The sequence below is a fragment of the Hydra viridissima genome, unplaced genomic scaffold (genome assembly GCF_058129835.1).
Source record: "Hydra viridissima isolate aposymbiotic clone 2 unplaced genomic scaffold, HvirCarnegie_v1 scaffold_4, whole genome shotgun sequence".
In the NCBI taxonomy this organism is placed as follows: domain Eukaryota; kingdom Metazoa; phylum Cnidaria; class Hydrozoa; order Anthoathecata; family Hydridae; genus Hydra; species Hydra viridissima.
Window position 1 is genome coordinate 5546455 of NW_028324303.1, and position 20469 is coordinate 5566923.

The following is a 20469-nucleotide window of genomic DNA, read 5'->3' on the forward strand; positions in this document are numbered from 1 at the left end:
CACGCATCCTATTTTGATAATCCAAGTCTTGTTCCAAACAACTTTAGCTGTGTCTAGGTGATTGTCTTAGGCTTATAATCAGACAGCCACTCCTCGTCTTCATTTTTACTGAGTTCGTTTAAAACCTGACTTTTCCTGATCATCAATAGTAACAACACAACTACCCAGTGTTGGTACAGGTGGATCTTCTCTTCGCAGATGGTAAATCAGAATAGACATTACAGTGAGCAGTCTTTTTACTAAATTGTGTCGTCTTTGTCAAGCAAAAATTACAATCAGTGACGTGATCTTTTTGTTCACACCATTCCATAGGGATTAAAAGAGGAAATTTTTTCAGTTTTCCATATGACCATTTAGATTAGAGGTACACTTTATACACATATTTTGGTGTGCAAATGTCTTATCTTGATCCCTTAACTTCATTTTAAAGTAATCATAATATACAGCTCTGATTTTCAATATAATGAACCTTGCTTCGCCTTTAAAAATAAATTCACCACAAATGTTACAAAAATGGTCTGGATTGTTAACACAATTTCGCCCATGGGTTATTGTGTAGTTTAAAAACATTAAATTTTACTGTTATAATGTAGCAATTTATTTCAAAACTGTTAAAAACTTTTTATGAACTCACTTGAACTACGATAGTCAGTGCAATATATCAAGAAGCATTTACAAATTAACACAAAAGTTTCAATCATTTAAACAAACATAAAAGCATTTAATCGGCATTATTTACATCGTATTTAACTGAGTATCGTTATAATAAAGCTTAATAAATTAAACAAACTGTTTGATAAATTGACAGAGGTAAGAAAGTATATATAACATAGAATTAAAAATACCACTATTTACATTAGTCACATACATATATTAGAAATTTATATCTCTGTAAATTACAGAAAACTATGATGATCTAGACAATCAAACCTATACTATTTCTTTCATCTACCATCGTGTTCTACAACATTTTGACATGCATGTATTTGTAGAAAAATTCATGTCGGCCAATGCTATTTGTCTTTCTAGAAAAATATCGGACGGCCTACGTATCAAATTTTGTTTTAAAGTTTAACCAGCACTGACAGATATTGCTCTATTGCTATATATAACTTTAACCGCCGGTTTTTACAGCAGAAGAGAAAGAAAGTTTTCTCCTTTTTTAACAAGACATGGAAAACAGGGTAACCAAATTAATAAAACAATTACAAAAACCGATACAATATTTTCAGAATGCTTCATTTTTAGGTGTTTTTTTTTTTTATATACTTTTTGACAATTCTCTCAAGCGAGTAGTGAAATAATATTTCATGGCATCAAAGAAAAAGAAATACTTTTAGCGTTTTAGTGATCAATGACTACTGAGCTTCAATGAGTATTAAATCTTGAAAAATCGTTATGTAATAAAAACCTCACCGCAACATACCATAGTAGGTTGCAGCGATTTGATTACTTGTGTAAAAATTTGAAAGAAATGAAAACCTTGCAGGTAAACGAGTTCCTCGTACTTTGGCATCTTAAAAGGGTAAAAATAATTAGGTATATTTAACTACTATATTTATTTAGTATACTTATCTTTTGGAAATACATAGGTGTTTGTTTTAGTGTTGATTAATCAGCTACTATCAATACATCACAAAACAAGAATTCAAAAAATCTCAGGACAAAAAGTGAGTCGAGCAGCATTGGAGTTTATAACGAAACCAGCATAGACAACAGCAACGTTTGTTAATAAGACAGGACTATTAGATCCTTCAATTTCTTCAAAATCAAACAAAAATAATGCTAATATTGTGAACGATGAGTTTAAACAAATTTTAAAAATTTGATGGGACCAAACTTGCAAATCCCTTTAATCAATTCCAAAAGAACTGGTTTAACAAGTATATTCTTTTTCAACCAATAAAATTTTATTCAATGTTTTAACTCAGTCATGTGTGCTTTATTGTTTTAAACCCAGTCAAATGAATGAGGGTTCAAATATCTGGACTTTTTTTGTTCTCGGGGGGGGGGGGGGGGGGGACGGAGAATTTTAATGCCTCTCCCGAGAAAGTTCTTTAAAAAAGGGAATACCTGATTTTAGAATTTTTCCATCAATTCTCTGTATTTCTTTGGATATCAAAATTACTTAACTAGTTAAAATATTTATTTTTGTTTAAATAGGACTTGAACTGAAGTTATTTTTGTGACATATAGCAGCTTCTTAAGAAAACTATTGCATTTAAATGACTGTCTGTCAAACCAGTTCTAAATTTTGTAAAAAAAAAAAAAAACCAGTTGAAGTAAAATGCTCATTCAGCCTCAACATTAGAAAAAAGTGCATTACAAACAAAAAGTGCATTAGATAGACAAAAAGTGCATTACAGATAAAAACTACATTACAAACAAAAAGTTGCATAGTGATAGACAAAAAGTGCATTTCCAAATTATGAGATCTTTTGTGAGTAGCTTCAAACAAACAAATTTTTAATCAAAATAAAATTTATGGTTGTGTTATTGGAACTAACTTCAATTTTTTTTTCTTTTTTACAAACTTTTTAATTGTTCAACCAAAGATTTTTAAAAACTTTTTAATTGTTCAACCAAAGATTTAGATGACTCATCTGTAAGAGTGCTTAGATAATATAGTAAAAAATTTTCATCCAACTCTTTTTGGAAGGAACTTTTTCAGAAAATATAATAAAAATTTTTTGTTTCAGAAAATATAATAAAAACTTTTAGTTGCTCAGAAGATTCCGAATTGTCTACCAATGACAAATAAAATTAATTTATACTAATTTATTAAAGTACAGTTCTTTATAATCTTTCAATTACCTTTTTTGATATATATATATATATATATATATATATATATATATATATATATATATATATATATATATATATATATATATATTTCTTGAATTAAAAAGAAAAAGTTAAATAAGCGCAACTCCATGAAAAGCAAGACATGACTCTCACCATTTTAGATTTCTACATGACTCTCACCATTTTAGATTTCTGATTTTTTTTAGTACAATTGTTAGTTACGTAAAAAAAAAACTTCATGTTTTAATTGATAATAATAAATAGTTATGAACTTAAATTTATTACTTAGTCATGAATTTTTGATTAAATATAGCTGAGGGGTAGCAATTTTAATATATTTTTTCTTTATTAAAAATGTAATATCTTTTCAAGAATGCAGTAAAGTTTTTTGAAATCAGGAAGAATCCCAAAAAGAAAATGAGAACTTGGTATAAATTTACTTTCTACTTATAAATTTCATTTTAAAATTTTAAGAGCAAAACTCCACTTTAAAATAATTCGTTACACTGCAAAACGTCCTCAAACATCACTTGATATTTTTCTTGTTTAAAGTAGATAAAACAAGTACCCGTCATAGCAAGTTATCTTTGCAAAAAGAATTGTTTTAGCTTCTTCAAGTCTGTAAAAATTATGAGCTCAACACTGCCATACAACAATAGAAAAATTTAATGCTTTAAGCCAGAGTATGACTGAATTGCTGCTTCATAGCAAAGCTATGCAGCACTTGAATATAATATACTATTTAAAATGAATGAGCAACGTTTGTCAAGATGTTTTTATACAATCTTTAAAAAAAAAATTGCCGTTTCTTATTACTAGGTGGGTTAGGTATCATTTGTGGTGTAGCACCATTATTTGGAACATTTGGTTGGAGCGATTTTTTCTTTTCTCTCTACAATTTTTTGTTTGTTTACTGGATTTGTTTGTCCAAGCCAACCAAACGAGAGTCAAGAAGAAATGGTTCACAGGTGCGTACTATGTTTATCTCCCATATTAATTTTGTTAATGTAACATTTTACACACTTTTAGGGGGTAAGGTAATACCAAAATATGTTCGGTTTTCCTTCGTAAAAAAAAAGTAAACGTCGTTTTGAAAATTGTGATAAATGTAAGGCTGTTCAGTTTTTAATTTGCAATTTTAAAAGCAATTGCCAATCAACTGTTAGGAAATGTGGCTTGTTGTACACCTTTTACCAATGAAAGTCAGTACGTGCAAAGAGAATTACTTGTCTAAATACTACCAAAAGCAATTTTTGATTTTAATTGTTTTAATTTTCATGTAGCACATGTAATACAGTAGTAATGGAAATTTCAAACAAAGTTAAAAATTTAGTAGGCGTTTGTTTACTTATTTGAAAAGCGAAAAACGAAAATTTAAATAAATATTAAGTGAGAATAAATAAGAAAAAATTATATGTTGTTTAATATTTAAGAACATTACTATTGATGATAGTCGTTGCGTTATGTACAACTATAATCATAATCGTGATTGAAATTGCAATTAATTGGCAATGACGATGATCTTTTTTAGAATCATTAAGGCAGTTCAAATTGATCAACTAAAGAGAGACAGTCAAATTGATCAACTAAAGAGAGAAACAAAAGGTATTCAAAACCTCTACCAATCAATTGCATCATCTGTTTTAAACTTTCATTCACTCATTTTAGATGAAAATCAAAAAGAAAAAACGTTCTTTAAGATTTTATTCATGAATGCTGCGAGGTTGGAGGCTTCAACAACAAATCTAATCAGGTTTTAGAAAAATGTAGCACCTTTATTCGATTGTATAGCTCTCTCAGCATTCAACGTCAACTAACTCTTATAGACATGGCTACTCTTCTCAACGAAGGGGATAAAAAGTTAAAACAAACTGCTCTTAACATTATGGAGATGGTAAGAGATGAACAAATTCAAGATCGAAAATTTTTTCGAAAAGTTTTCTCAATGAACCTTTAAGTTACTTGAATAGAAGGTATACTCTATCATATATTTTCGATCATCCTGAAGAAAATGGAGCTCTTTTCGCTTATTTAAAACTATTGAAAAAGTTATCAACAGTTCAGAGCCCAGTTATTGGATGCTCAAGTTATGACCTTCAAGGTGTCTGCATAGAAATTAAAGTAATATTTTTTGTGTAAAAATCTTAAAAGCCTTTCAGCCATGAAAATTTGCTTTAAATCATTTACTTAAACAAACCGGACACTTTTAAAGGGGTTTTAAACAATTTTACCGTTTAATAAATTTTCATAACTTTGTGTAACTGTGTCATGTATGTTCATGTATCTGTGTCTATTGCCTGGGTGCAATGAATGATAGGAGATAACTGTCAAATTAAATTGATAAAAAACTTTTTATCAGTATTTTGTACTTTCTTATCTTTTTCGTTGCTTCTCAATCTCATTATAAGCAGTCTTAAAAATTATTTAGAATGGGGCTTTGCAACTATAAAAGTGTATTTGTAACATTAGGATAAACTATTTTTGATATCACATATAGCGAATTTACTTCAGGTAAAACTGTTCTTTCAATAGCAGTTTTAAAGACGTTTTTTTTATATGTATGTATGTACGTACGTACGTATGTATGTATGTATGTATGTATGTATGTATGTATGTATGTATGTATGTATGTATGTATGTATGTATGTATGTATGTATGTATGTATGTATGTATGTATGTATGTATGTATGTATGTATGTATGTATGTATGTATGTATGTATGTATGTATGTATGTATGTATGTATGTATGTATGTATGTATGTATGTATGTATGTATGTATGTATGTATGTATGTATGTATGTATGTATGTATGTATGTATGTATGTATGTATGTATGTATGTATGTATGTATGTATGTATGTATGTATGTATGTATGTATGTATGTATGTATGTATGTATGTATGTATGTATGTATGTATGTATGTATGTATGTATGTATGTATGTATGTATGTATGTATGTATGTATGTATGTATGTATGTATGTATGTATGTATGTATGTATGTATGTATGTATGTATGTATGTATGTATGTATGTATGTATGTATGTATGTATGTATGTATGTATGTATGTATGTATGTATGTATGTATGTATGTATGTATGTATGTATGTATGTATGTATGTATGTATGTATGTATGTATGTATGTATGTATGTATGTATGTATGTATGTATGTATGTATGTATGTATGTATGTATGTATGTATGTATGTATGTATGTATGTATGTATGTATGTATGTATGTATGTATGTATGTATGTATGTATGTATGTATGTATGTATGTATGTATGTATGTATGTATGTATGTATGTATGTATGTATGTATGTATGTATGTATGTATGTATGTATGTATGTATGACACAAAAATTGGCGAATGTATTGTTGCTGTTGTTTTACCATATTTGATGAAAGAGTATTTTATATCATTTGATATAAATATCAATCTAAGTGCAAATGGTAAAGTTATTGCCCTTTATGGCTCAAACTCAAAAAAGTATTTTTTGGTCCTGCTATAGAAATTAATAAAAAAGAAATTAATTTTATTACATATCAATCACTTTCAAAATTCAGCGCAAACCCTTTTACAATTGATTGAAAAACAACAGTTGGCATAACGTTGCTATGAAGTCAGAAGCTTGATAACAATGTTTTGAAATTGAGAATAATATTTATCATTTCCATAACTTATGAATGATAGTTACCACCTTGATGATAAATGGTTTCTTGATTATAATAATGTCAAAGTATTTGTTAGTGATACATATCCATCAAAAGAGTTTATAAAAAATCTAATTATAAGAATTATAACTCAAACTTTTTTATTTAGGTTATTTTGTTGCAACACTCGAAAGCCGTTAAATGACATTTTTGAACACCAAATAATGAATAAAGGAAATTGGACATTGAAATTTGATATAAAAATATACCACTCAGATGAGGACACCATTAAGCTTGTAAAGTTAAAAATGTGAATTTGTGAACAAAACTGAAAACATATTAATTAAATTACAAGTTCAAGGTTCAATGTGACGGAAAACAATAGTATTTTGAATGGTCTTTATACAGATAAATGGATAAATTGCCAAATTAAAAATATTCAAATAGAAAACAATAAATTCAATCTCATCTTCATGATAGACGAAAGAATACTCTTTTCAAATACAACTACAGTTTTGAATCTTTTTTCTAAGATGATAGCTGATGGTGAAAATGACGTTGGTCTAATTCGATAATTTTCTATCTTTGGAAATGAAAAGGGTATGTTTTAATGATGATGATAATAATAATAATAATGATAACAATAATAATAATAATAATAACAATAATAATAATAATAATAACAATAATAATAATAATAATAACAATAATAATAATAATAATAATAACAATAATAATAATAATAATAATAATAATAATAATAATAATAATAATAATAATAATAATAATAATAATAATAATAATAATAATAATAATAATAATAATAATAATAATAATAATAATAATAATAATAATAATAATAATAATAATAATAATAATAATAATAATAATAATAATAATAATAATAATAATAATAATAATAATAATAATAATAATAATAATAATAATAATAATAATAATAATAATAATAATAATAATAATAATAACAATAATAATAATAATAATTGTAATAATATTAATACACTTCATTGAAATGTAATCTATATCTTGGAAAGTATTCAAGTGGTTATAATGATATCCTGAAATAATTCCTTTGATAAACAATAGCAGTTTTAAATACAAGAATATAACATGAATTAGACCTTTAATGCATATTTACTATATTATTTAAAAAACTAATAAAAATTTTTATTTATTTTCATTTTAGATGAGCCATTGAAGGAGGATATAAACTCTGACGTAGGTATGTATAAAAAGAAAGCCCTTGAATAACCTGCTTAAGTAGCTTCATTAAAAGCTTCATAGGTAAGTTCCATTTCACTAATTCTAAACCTTAATTTGGTCTATAGAGCACAAGGTGCCTTTAACAGTACTATTGATATCGGTGAGTTAAACAGAAACCTTTTTTTAATACTCCCATCTCCAAATATACAGTTAATATAAGGAAGCCTTCTGAGGATAGAGCAATCTTGAATGGCGTCAGTGTTTGCAACGCAGAGAAGATAAGTAAGGTGAAGGAAAAGTTTGCATGAGATTACCCGCTGGTGCACTTTTTTAGTTATTGCAGATTGTGGTTTATCCAAATTTTGACGCTTTTAGATCAATATGAAGAAGCACAATTTTGAAAATTGATCAGTACTTCATATTGATCACTTAAACCACTACGTCTTGTTTTGAAAGACATTAATCTTTTGCGCATTTTATTTGCTGCAGGTGGTTGCAGGTGGTTGCAGGTGGTACGGTGTAACAAATCGAAATGTTGAAGCGAAAAAGAAAGTTAACACCTCACTTCAAATTGCATCTACTCTAATATCACAAAAATTGGTTGTCTCGCTTAAAATCTTATTAAAGTGTTTAACTTATAAAGTATTAAATTACAAAGTTTAAATTATAAAGTGTTCTGTATTAAAGTGAAAATGAAAACCTTATTAAAGTGTTCTACGGACCAGATTTTACAGAGAATTGCTGCATTTCAGAAAAAAACAAAAAATTTAAAGTTGAAATAAATAACAAACCAATAAGAATAGCAAAGATGTGCGAAGTGGTCAAGAATAATAGCGAAAATGTGCGAAGATATTGTCTGAGTATAATTTTTTCCGAACAAAACAAGACTCTTTTTGTACCACTATCGCAAGGCTAGACCATTCCCGAAGGGGTCGTACTTACATTTTAGGTAAACAAGAGTAATTCTTCAACAACAGGTCCGACTTCAGTACATGATTAAAACGATTCTTTTTTAAAAGTAGTAACATTAGTCAGTTCACCGAAATTAAAATTGAAAGCACTGATCGTACTGTATTACACGTATGTTCGGGCCCAAAAATGACGGTATATTGCGTTTATTTCGATATTGTTCTCAATAAGGAAATTATGCAGTTGCCATTTTCCTATATTGGGTCAATGAAGATACCCGAACAAACACATGTAAAAGTTTCCTATGGTTCACGTAAAAGGATATTTCACCAAGGAGTAATAGGCATAAATCTAGGCTCTTCAAATACCTTCCAAATGTATTTTTCTGAAATTTCCATTTAATGTAATATTTAAATTGTAAGGTTTTATGCTTTTTGTCAATCCAATCAAGAAAAAGACAAGAAAAATACTTTGACACTTTAAGTATAACATTCAATAATAAATAGTCACAGATCGTCTACGCATCATACAGATGGTGCAGATCTTTAACCATTTAGGTTCTAAATCAATCTTTCTTTCAGCTTTTTTCATGCCATGACTTACATCATGCTCTTTTTGTAGAGCCTAGTATTTTATCAAATATGTTAAATAAATACACATTTTTTACACTACAAATATTTAAAAAACGATAAGCTAATGTTTGTAACTAAGAAACGCTTGAATGTTTTACGGTAGTAAAAAACATTAGTTTTTAGTGTTGTGTTATTGTGATTATTATTGATACCATTTTAAGCATTACTTCAAATGGTATTAGCATAGTCAAATGAAATTTCCACTCGATATACATCTTTAAGTTAGAACTGAAAATTTTAAAGTTTACAATTTTAACTTTCTTCCTTTCGGAAAGAATAGGAACAAGAAAGGTGTTAAAACGAAAATAAGTCAGAGGGAAAGTTGTACTGTGAGTGTGATAAGAAAACAAAGTTAAAACAAAAAATTGCTCCCAATATTAGGAATTTAAATCTGCGGAGAAATTGAAAATTTATCTTGCACCCACATCACCACGTATTCAAACAATCAAGTTGCTACGAGTATTGCTGCAGAAAGCAATTAAATCAACTGTTAAGCTTCTTCCTGTAAAGAGCACAGTGAATACACTAAGAAACAATGATCTTCAGGAGCGAGCTTTCAATAAACGCTTAAAAGTCTGTAGAATATTTCCGGCAAAAAGGTTTGAGAATGAAAAAATTTTTTTATATTCATGACAGAAGTCCGAAGTAATATCAAGTTCTACTTATAACACGATGTCGCGACTAGCATGCTATTGGAATGGTCAAAACAATTTCAGGAACTGCATACAATCCTCACTGATTAATAAAACAATGTCATGCCATTTTATGAGGAGTTTTAAATGAACTCTGTTAGCTACTTCCTGGGCGTTTAAACTCCTAAAAAATAGCTTAATTAAGTAAGTAAGCAGCTTAATTAAGTAAGAGGCTCAATTTAGTTTTTAAGGAGACCATCCTTTGACTCTTTCCCGTAATAGAAATTTGAATACTTCATTTAAAAAAAGCCTAAAAGACATTTTAAATCATGTACTATTTTATCTTCAGTTTAAATTTATCAACTTATTAAAATTAAGACCGATTACACACTTTTATGGGTTCTCAACTTTGTCAGACAGCGTTTTTATAGACCCTTTTATCCAACGCTAGTTACAATTGTGAACGAAAAAATTGTCTTTAAGTTAAAAATGAGTTGTTAAGGAAGGGGAATATAAATATTTCGCTAAGTAATTCCACGCAGCTGGGCAATTTGAAGGACTTGTGAAAAGCTATTTGCTTTTCATGTTTAATTGAGGACAAATGTTGATTGGTCAGTTTAATATGAATTTATTCACCTATCAATTACAAAGTCTTTAAAAAGATAACTTTTTTATATTATTTGAATTTCATCCAAAAATGCAGACAAAATTGCTGATAATTCTTTTAGTGCATGTGGTTATAGCCAAAGCTGATTTTTCTGCAGAAGATGATATTTTCAAGATTATCCCTGATAATGGCGACTGCACTAAATTTAGCAGTAAATGCGATGAGCTCTGTCTTGATAAAAAAGCCTTTGCGGCTTCAAAATCTTGCGGAGCTTACTCTGTTGCAAATTTAGGGAGTCGTTTTAATAAAGCCAGTTGCAAGTGCCTCTGTAAAAATTATTCTCCATCGTTATTGACAACGCAATCTACAATTGATTTTCAAAACATGATGCTTCAGCAACATAACTATTTTCGCGCATTTCATTCGGCAAAACCGCTAACCATAAATTTAGCTATCAGTCAAATTGCACAGCGATGGGCAAACCAGTTGGCTGCAACATATAAGTTTGAACAGAGTAATGCTCAGGATCTCGGAGAAAACTTATATACTACGTTCGACCCCAGAGGACCGGCTGGAGCCGATCTTGCTGTCAAAGAATGGTACAGCGAGGTTAAAAACTATAATTTTGCAACTGGTGAACAGATTAATAAGTTCGGCCCCGTTGTTGGACATTTTACGCAGGTATGTGCATTTTAAAAATTAATCATGTAGTTATAAAATTTTTTTTGGCATTAATACTAAAATTAGTAAGTTTTTTTTTTACAGTTGGTGTGGAAATCAACAAAGCAGATTGGATGTGGAGCAGCATATATAGGATACAGAATCATTGTAGTATGTAACTATTATCCACCTGGTAATAAATATGGGCAGCATAAAGATAATGTGCTGAATCATTAATTTTTTATTGGGAAAATCTTTTTATGGTGTTTTTTTTATTTAACATTACCGAACATGGTTTTGCTTTTTTCGGTAATTAAAAAATTTTAACCAACAACTTGTATTTTTTTCCGCAGAAACTTACAACCAAAAAAATTTTAACAAAAAATTAAACTCTTAGAATTTTCCTAGCAAACATTTAGTCTAAAAAGGACGTCTTAAATATGTCTTTTAGACGTATTAAACGTTTTTTATACATCTAGAAGACGTCTTTTTAAGACTCGATGTTTGCTGGGTTAGAGTAATAGTAAATCATAAAAGTTTGTCAAAAATTTTACCGAAAATTTAGTAGCAAAATTATTAAAGGCAGAATTAGTTACAGCATGAGTGTAAAGAATTATGGTGCAATCATAATTGCTAGTAAAATCTTCCAAAAAAAAGGCTTATTCAGTGCTATACCTCTTCAAGGTTTTAAAGGTTCTAGCAAAATTGACTTTTGTAGCTCCAACCAATTGTTAGTAGCCAACCAAAAGTTAGTAGTCAACCAAGGTTTAGTAACATGTCAAATATCTGAAAAGAAACAAATAACTTTTTTACGGTACCGAGATACAAGTACCAAAACATATTTTGTACGACATGCGAGTAACAAAATATGTTGAGACTGTGTCTCTGTCAACATATTTTGGGGTTTCTAGAGATATTAACAACACTGAAAATAATTTGAAAGCTGTTGGAAGCAATGGGACTACTTTACATGAGATAGTGAAAGCACATGTGAAAGGAAAGTAAATAAGAATAATGTTTCATGCAGAAGCAAGTAGTTCATATATTTGCTCGAACAACTTATGCTTTATTAATTTAATTTATGAAGTGATTTGGCGCATAAATTGGTTGGTTCTACCACTGCTAAGCAGTGGTAGAACCAACCAATTTATTTATCATTTATGGCTGTTTCACAAAAGCGAATTCAAATCAAATGAGTTAAATGACTTCAACCATGGTTATTTGATAAAATTCCACAAAACCAATTGAAGTATCATTGTATCATGGATACAATAATATTTAGTTCGAGTAGGCTTTCAGAAACTACTTTAGGCTGGTGTTTGATATGTTCATAATGTAAAGGTTGATGGAGGTGCTGTTGATACCCTTGAATTATTTAAAACTGATGCTTCCATGATTCCATGGAAAGATGATGTTCTTTAAATAGATTTGAGCTTTAAAAGTAATAAAAGAAACACAACGTTCAAAAATCAGAAATAACAAAATCTTCCGGAAGAAAATTTTAAGTAATTCTCAGAACCACAATTTTAAAGATAATTGTGGTTCTGGGAGCTACTTATAACTTTGTAGAGTTCCTGGATTATTTTTTAGGTCATTTGTTAATAAAAAAATTTTAAACATTTTAAAATCAACAATATAGTGAGGACCTCACCTTCGCTTAGATGTACGCAATAATATAATTGAGTCTAATAATAATATAATTGAGTATAAAAATAGTATGATTTAGTCTAATAAGAATATAATTGAGTCTAATGATAGTATAATTGAATCTAATAAAAATATAATTGAGTCTAATAGTAATATAATTGAGTCTAATCATAATATAATTGAATCTAATAATAATATAATTGAGTATAATAATATATTTGAGTATAATAATAGTATAATTGAGTCTAATAATAATATAATTGAGTATAATAATATATTTGAGTATAATAAAAGTATAATTGAGTCTAAAAATAGTATGAGTTACTACTAGGAATATCGGGTTCTGGCTCATTTTCATTTCGACCATAATGTAACCATGAATATTTTTTTCCGTAAATGGAGGGTTTCCGTGGACATGAGTTCTAGCTCATTTTTATTTTTTGTAGCAATTTTATCGCGCTAACTTTTTTATGTGCATTTCAGGTCCTAATGTAACCACATTTTCATTACGTGCGGTGATGTAATGAAACAATGTTATAGAATTACACCTAAAAAGGGGATGCTTGAAAAGGGTGAATTAGGACCAAGCAGCTAACTGGAATTACCACAAAGTATTGACGACGCTTTGAAAGTTGTTCCCTTCATCCAATTTTTTCAAAACGTAAAGACACAAGTGACCACAATAAGAAGTGTCACCAAACTGAACCCTTTCGCATAAGAGTCAAAGCAGCATAAGAGTCAAAGAAGTATTTTTTGCCGCCGTCTTTGTACCAGCACACCCAATGAAAACCGTTTGTGCTCAAATCCCCCGTATTAACAATTCCGCATTCTTTTTTCCTTGGCTTTTTAGGCAATTCGTCTCTGACAAAAACACCGCTAATTTTTTTTATCTTTAGCTTTTTTACCGTCTTTATCAATTGAAAGTTGGTGAGAGCTTCATTGGGTAAATTAATTCCTTCGAAATTATTGTGTTTACATTATTGTGTTGTTTTTAATCTGTAATGTCCTATAGCGAGCGTGTGAATTCCGTCTTGTAAAATGATTCTTTTAGCGTCGTCGGCGCTGAGTGCGACTTTGTTAATTTCTTCGGTGTAAATTTTGTGCAGATGGGAGCGTATGACATTCATTGTTCTGAGATTTTTTAGTTTCGAGACAGTCTTTGTAATCTTTGTGTTATATTTTTTTTGGACAACATTTTTCTTGATCCCCTTGCATCTTTTGTGTTCTTTTTTATGGATCTTGTAAGAGTACAGTTTAGACCGTAGTCCGACAAATTCTTCAATTTTTTTTCCTCCGGTTTCGTCTTTGAACATTCCGATGACCTTTTTGTTTACACCAGCGCTTGAATGGCAGAGTGGTTTTTATCGAAATCGCTCGTGTCAAATCTGCTTTCAACGTCACCAGCAATGTCTTTGTAAAAATCTTCTGTTTCGATTTCGTAAATGAGGAAGTCTGTAATTGTCATGAGCAGCTTTGCACGATCATTGTACTTTAGCTTGATGTAGTCGTAATGGAATTTAAACATCAAAGTTTTGCTTATATCCAAGATGCACATTCCTTCATTAATGGGCTTGTTGTAAAAGATGCACATTCCTTCATTAATGGGCTTGTTGTAAAAGATGCACATTCCTTCATTAATGGGCTTGTTGTAAAAGAGTTTTGTTTTTTTCATGTGCATAGCGATTAAGTTTTCATCGAATTTAGTGTATCTTTCGAAATTAGGCTTGGAGGCTAATTTTGTAGCTTCTTCCCTTTTCGTCACCAGTTTGTCAACATGCTTTTCAATGTTTTCCAGGGTTTTTCCAAAGACTGAACTGTTCATCACTTTTGAAAAATTCCTTTTCAAAGTCGTTGGTGGCTTTTGTTCTTAAATCGGTGTTGTGGTCAATGTATCGTTTCATCCAAGGGCTTTCCTCAAATTTAATGCCTCTATGTACCTTTGTAATTATCAGCCCCAATCGCTCATACAGTTTCAGGTTTTTATGATGGATGACATAATTCTTTTTATCGTTTAAATTTAAAAAGAGCTTGTCTACTTTGTTGATGGTCATTCTTTCAGGAGCCAAAGGGTAATCGTTATACTCGTCGTGAAGATTTTTAGGGTAATCCAAATCGACTTCTAAAATACATGGCATGGATTTCCAATTTAAAAGCTCGTCTTCGATCATCCATTCGAAACCGCGAGTGGAAAGAGGTTTGCTCATGGCCCATCCGTACAAGTTTTTAGCGTCTAAGTACTGTATGAATTTAGACAATTTGTTAGGGTCGCACGAATCGCCCATGTATTTATTGTTTGAAGTTCCAAGTCGGTTTGAAATCATGCTAATTCCACCGCGTATTCCTTTTATAATCATCATCAGCATGTCAGGGTCACTTAGAAGCTCCAACTCTACTTTGGTCATTTTCAAACAAGCGTCCCATGCTAGTCCGGGAGAGGTGTAGTAGCAAACGGGGTCAAGCTTGTAGTGTTCAATACACGCGTCCCTAAAGTTTTCATTAACAACCGCTAGCATTAGCACATCAGAGACATTGTACTGGTCGTGGTAGTCTTTGAACGTTTTGCAACCAAATTCGTTCCACACATTTTCTCCATGTGAATAGTCTTCATCGCTTATTTCTTCACCATTGAGCTTGGAGAAGAACGCCTCTTTTGGAGGAAATTTTTTTTCTGAAAACCTTTCAATCGAGTCCACCCAATCGTAAGGGTAACAGCCTTTTCATCGCAATAAATCAAACTGCTTTCCGGAGTAATATTTGGCAACGTTTTTGGATTGGTCACTGGTTAGATTTTTAGACAAACTGTCCAAAATAGAGGCCACGAATCTGAAGCTGTCGATAAATCATAATTCTCGCCATACTTCATACAGTTTTCCATCTTTATCTTTCCACTCATCCACTTTGATTTCTTTTGAAAAGCTGATGTATTTTTCCTCGTTGTTGAGAATGCATTTTAGTTTTCCAGACAATTTTTCGATGAACAAGTGGCTGCCATAACCAGACAATTTGTGAAAGACGACAGGGAAGAATTTAGGAATTTGATATTTCAAGTTGCAACTTTTGTGAGCAGCCCCTCGGTACTTTCCGGTGATGTGGCATTGGTCTAGTACTTTGTCATTTTCTAGAGCTTCTTCGCAAACGTGGCAGACGGTTGCAGCTTTATAACCCTTTTGATTTTTATAGTTCATAACAACATTTTTATTGCATTTTATTTCCTCTTTGTAAATCTTTCGGACGTCTTCTTCGAGCATCTCCACAAATTTTTGTGCAACGTCGTCATTTTCACTTGTTGCTGTGAAGGTGACAGGCTTTTCTTCATAAACTTTTTCGTCAGGGCCTTTGAAAAAGTAGCAGAAGGAGCTCGGAGCGTGCTTTTGGTACTACTTAGTGTAAGATTGATTAGGATCGTACTTGCCGTCTGTATCAACAGGCTTGATGAAACTTTCAAAGTCGGCATACACCACAAATGGAACTCTCACCGATCTTTCTATGTTTTTCAATTTCATGAACAAATTCTTTTTAGGAAGTTCGATTCGAACCGAGCTGTAGTCATAACAGTAAGTCCAATGTTTGGAAAGCGCTTCTTCAGAGTTGTAACATTGTAGACAATTTCTGGAAAAATATTTCTTTTTTTTACTTTTTGATGCTGAAGAGGAGGCAAATCGACTTAGACTTTTGACCAAGCAATAATGGTTGGTGTCTTCGTCTGAAATGAGCAACAAATCTATGATATGCTTTCGATTAAAACATTTCGATATTCTCAAAGGGTAAGGTTTTTTATTTTCGTATCCAAAAACATTGACGCTAATATCTGGATTATTTTTCTCAAACTTTCAAATTTTATCGAGCTTGACTGGAGAATCAATCCCTTCCCAATTTAGCTCTTCCCATTTTTTAATGAGCTCTTTGTCAATTCTTTCGTTATTTTTATTCTTCGGATTCAACGCCCTGGTGACACTCCATTAAAAGCATTCATCGTCTTCGTTTTCCATATTGATAATTGCCTTTTTGTTTTTCAGGTCACTGTCCAGCTTTATCCATGACGAAGCGCTAAGAGGAGTGTAATCAATAAAGTTAATGTCCATTCTTAAAATGGCGGACACTCTGCAATTTGAGCCCATCTTATTGTACTTGGTTATATTTTCCAGTATTTTTTCTTTCACTGTGTCATACAATTCTCCCAAATCCGTCGCCTCCAGCACAATATCAGTGTGGGATGAAAAAGTAACTATTCGAACGGTTTCTTCACCAGTAATGATGCTCATACTTTTCATTTGACATTTTAAAGCAATTCGCACTTTTGTATTTCTGCTTTCGCTTAGTATTTTTATCGCTGGCTCTTTTGCCAAGTCTAAAAAGGCAGAAGCGTCTTGATAATTTCCTTCAGGGCTATAAGAAAATTGTATAGCAACCCTATCAAATGCATGATCAGTCAATTCAAACTTTATTTGTAGTTTACTAAATACAATTGATTTTAGAGACTTTATTCTTTTTTCAACACCGTCTTTTACATTGCTCACTGTTTTCTTCACCGCCTCTGGAACGTATGGATCGATGGATGAAAGCACGCAGTTAAAACTGTTGACGACCACATTTCTGACAGCCGTCATTATCCTTGAAAATAAACCAGGAGTCAATACAGGCGTCGAATCTACAACAGGCGCGTCAATGAGGTGGCTCGATGGAACAAGAGCAACGACAGGATTTTGCAAGTGAGCTGGTTTTAGAGCAAGAGGAGGCTTCCACATAATAAGATCTCTCGGAGCAGGCACCAGTCTTGGTGGAATGATGGACGGTTTTGAAGCAAAGATAGGTCTTATAACGACAGGTTGCGGAGCAGGCACCGGTCTTCGACGCGTACCGATAACGGGCCTCGTGTTTTTTATTGCTTCAATGAGGTCTTTCTTTTTCATTTTGTAATAACCATTTATTGCATGGTCTTCGGCGATTTCTCGCAATTCTTTAACAGTTTTACTTTCCATTTTTAATAAGGGAAGATTTTTTTTAAAGCCATTTTCAACTTTTCGCTCTTTGGCAATTAATTCTTTGACAGTTTTGCTTTCCATTTTATATATGCCAAGATTTTCTTTATGTCAAATTCAGTTTTTTAAATTCTTTTCGTAAAATTTAAAAAAGCATTCACTTACGATTTTTAAGCAGCAGGATTACACATTTTTATTTCTTCCGATTTAAAAATTTCAAGCAATGTTTCAACCCTTAATCTCTGTCTCCGTTCTTCTTCCTCTTCTTCTGAATCTTCGGAGTCTCTAAATATATCTTCAGTCAATCTCTCCAAATCCCTCAATATTTCTTCCAAATCTTCCGAAACATCGTTAGAATAAACATTCATGTCATTTTCCATCTTTTTTTAAAATGTGTAGAAAGAAATTTATTTAGCTCAAATTCAATTTTTTAAAAATTTATTGTTAAAAAGTTCTTTTAATTTGGACTTTGCTGTTTTTTACGGTTTTCAAGTTTTTCAGAATTTAAAAGTTCAATCTTTATTCCATTTTCCACTTTTCCATCTCGGCGCTCTAAATATCTCCATCCACGCCCAGTCCCTGCCATCGCTTTGTAAAGAGACTTGTATTCAACCACCTCACCCGTTTCAACGTTGGTTGTTCTCACAGTTATAGGCTTTTTTTTAACTAGACCAAGCCATTCATATTTAGGATCGGTTGGTTTTTTTTCTTTTATTTCATGTATTCTCTTTCTTCCAGCATCTCCCTTTTCTTTTGCTCTTTCCAAAGTCACATCTTCCAAGAATCGTCAACGTAATTAAATCGTTTGCTGTTTTGGTGACGCCATTCTCTTTCAGCAAATTTTTTAAATACGATGTTGTGTATCTCATTTTTATCATGGAAAGATTTTTTTAAAGTCAAATTCAATTTTTTAAATTCTTTAGTTATTTATTTAAAAAGAACCTAATAAACATGTTGGTTCTGTCTGAAACAAATTTAAGCATTTTGTCGGAAATAGCCACTGCGAAAATGACGGTATTTGCAAGAGTCGCTGTTCGAAATTTAAGATTCACCACCAATTCTGCAGTTTCTGGCACCACTCTTTCTTTCTGCTTGCTGATATCGACAAAGAACAATGGATACAATTTTACATATTCAAGCAAGGACAACCCCGATTGGCAAGCAAGTTCGTTTGTGCCTAAATATTTTTCATCAAAAGAAAATGCATCTGCATGAGCCATGACAACTTTTTTTTTCTCCAAAATTCAAGTCGTAATTGTAAGTTGGATACTTTATTCCATTAACGGTCAAGTAAAAATTGCTGACGTCACAATGGTCAAATATAGAAGGATTGACAGTTTGGCTGGAAGATCTGTTCTGCTAAAGTCTAAGTATAACGAATCTTGGAATGCTTTTGTCCGTGATTCTTCCAAGCGACCAGGTGAATTCTGTGCAACCAGAAGGAACAAGCTGCCTTTCACATTTATTTGGTTTATAAACCACTTGAATGGGTATCTTTTTAGCTATTAAATTCATGAAATCGTTCTTCCTCAAAATATTCAATTCAACGCGAGGCATATAAAGTCTGAATTTTTTAATGTCGGTCATTCCTGCACTGACGCTCTCCGCTCTGTAAATAGCATCATCGTTTTCTTGCTTTGTAAAGTTGATGGTGTGTCTGAATCCATAAACAACTTTGTCATATGTTTCGCAAAAACCAAAAATGTGCTTCAAAGGAATTTTAAATGAAAAAGCTCCCGCGGACGTGGTGTCTGCAAACAAGTGATCCCATCTGACGTTGAATCCTGAGTTTCCGACAAGGTTTGACGTATCCATGTACCACATCTGTTTTAATCTATCTGCAAGCTGAAATCCATAAGGGTATTTCATCATTCCAAGCATGGTGGTAGCTTGACCTGGATAAATGACTCTTTTCACTTGGTATCCTGACAAGTCATAAGTAACATCGTTAAACAAATACATCAAGGCATTGTTTACTAGTGCAATCTTGTCTGTGGCTTCGTAAAAAGTTTCATCACTTTTTTCAACACTCCTTCGATGAGGATGTAAGCCTCTGATGGCACTGTTTGAATCGATTGGCAGTCAATTTCAAAAGTAACCGTACCTGAAGAATTTAAATCGAGATTTGTAGGAAGGTACTCAAAAAAAATCAATTTTTTCAATACTAATGTCAAATTCTGGGTTTTCGGTAACTCTTAATCTATCGGTATTTATCATTTTTTATTTGAAAATGAAATTTTTTAAAATTCATTTTACACGCTTACACAATTTTACACAATTTTGCAATTTACACAAATTACACATTTTACACAATTTACAACAGCGTACAAGGTTTACAAACCGCCTATACAGTTTCATGTAATCTTCATGCCATTCCCCATTTTGGCGAGGTCTTGAATTCTGATCGCATTCTTTTTTGTTATTTTCTTCCTGTGAATGGACGAACCAAACAATTTTGTATGCAATTCTTCCATCGGACTCTCTGCACTATTATTTATCAGATCTGGCTTCACCGTTCCTGTCTTAGCGTATACTTTCTCAATTGCCTTCTTTCCTTTATCGATGGCTACGTCTTTGGTAGTGGAGATGGCAGAAAAAGCTAACTCTTTACAAGCAGACTTGGCAGCCATAATCGCCTCTCTTCCAATTTCGCTTTTTGCAGCATATTAAGCAAATTCACTGTTGCTTTTGACATGCTTGAAGCTGCC

At 31.4% G+C, this 20469-nt stretch overlaps 1 protein-coding gene across 2 annotated transcripts; it reads left to right on the forward strand.

Moving 5' to 3' along the window:
- The first annotated feature begins 1113 nt into the window (after window positions 1-1113).
- On the forward strand, window positions 1114-11466 carry LOC149889532 (Golgi-associated plant pathogenesis-related protein 1-like). Of its 2 annotated transcripts, none has more exons than XM_090085928.1 (5): window positions 1114-1184; window positions 3628-3776; window positions 6641-7071; window positions 7679-11156; window positions 11241-11466. In XM_090085928.1, the coding sequence occupies exons 4-5, from the start codon at window positions 10566-10568 to the stop codon at window positions 11370-11372; spliced, it is 723 nt and encodes a 240-aa protein (XP_089942054.1). In that variant the 5' UTR covers window positions 1114-1184; window positions 3628-3776; window positions 6641-7071; window positions 7679-10565; the 3' UTR covers window positions 11373-11466. The 2 variants fall into 2 exon arrangements, with proteins under 2 accessions (XP_089942054.1, XP_089942055.1); XM_090085929.1 differs by lacking the exon at window positions 1114-1184 and adding an exon at window positions 1605-1670.
- Window positions 11467-20469: the final 9003 nt, after the last annotated feature.

What these genes read in the sequence shown, in the direction of transcription:
- LOC149889532 (XM_090085928.1), top strand. Translation starts at nt 10,566, where the DNA reads ATGCAGACAAAATTGCTGATAATTCTTTTAGTGCATGTGGTTATAGCC. An exon ending in TTGTTGGACATTTTACGCAG is followed by an intron (nt 11,157 to 11,240) that starts GTATGTGCATTT and finishes TTTTTTTTACAG; the next exon opens with TTGGTGTGGAAATCAACAAA.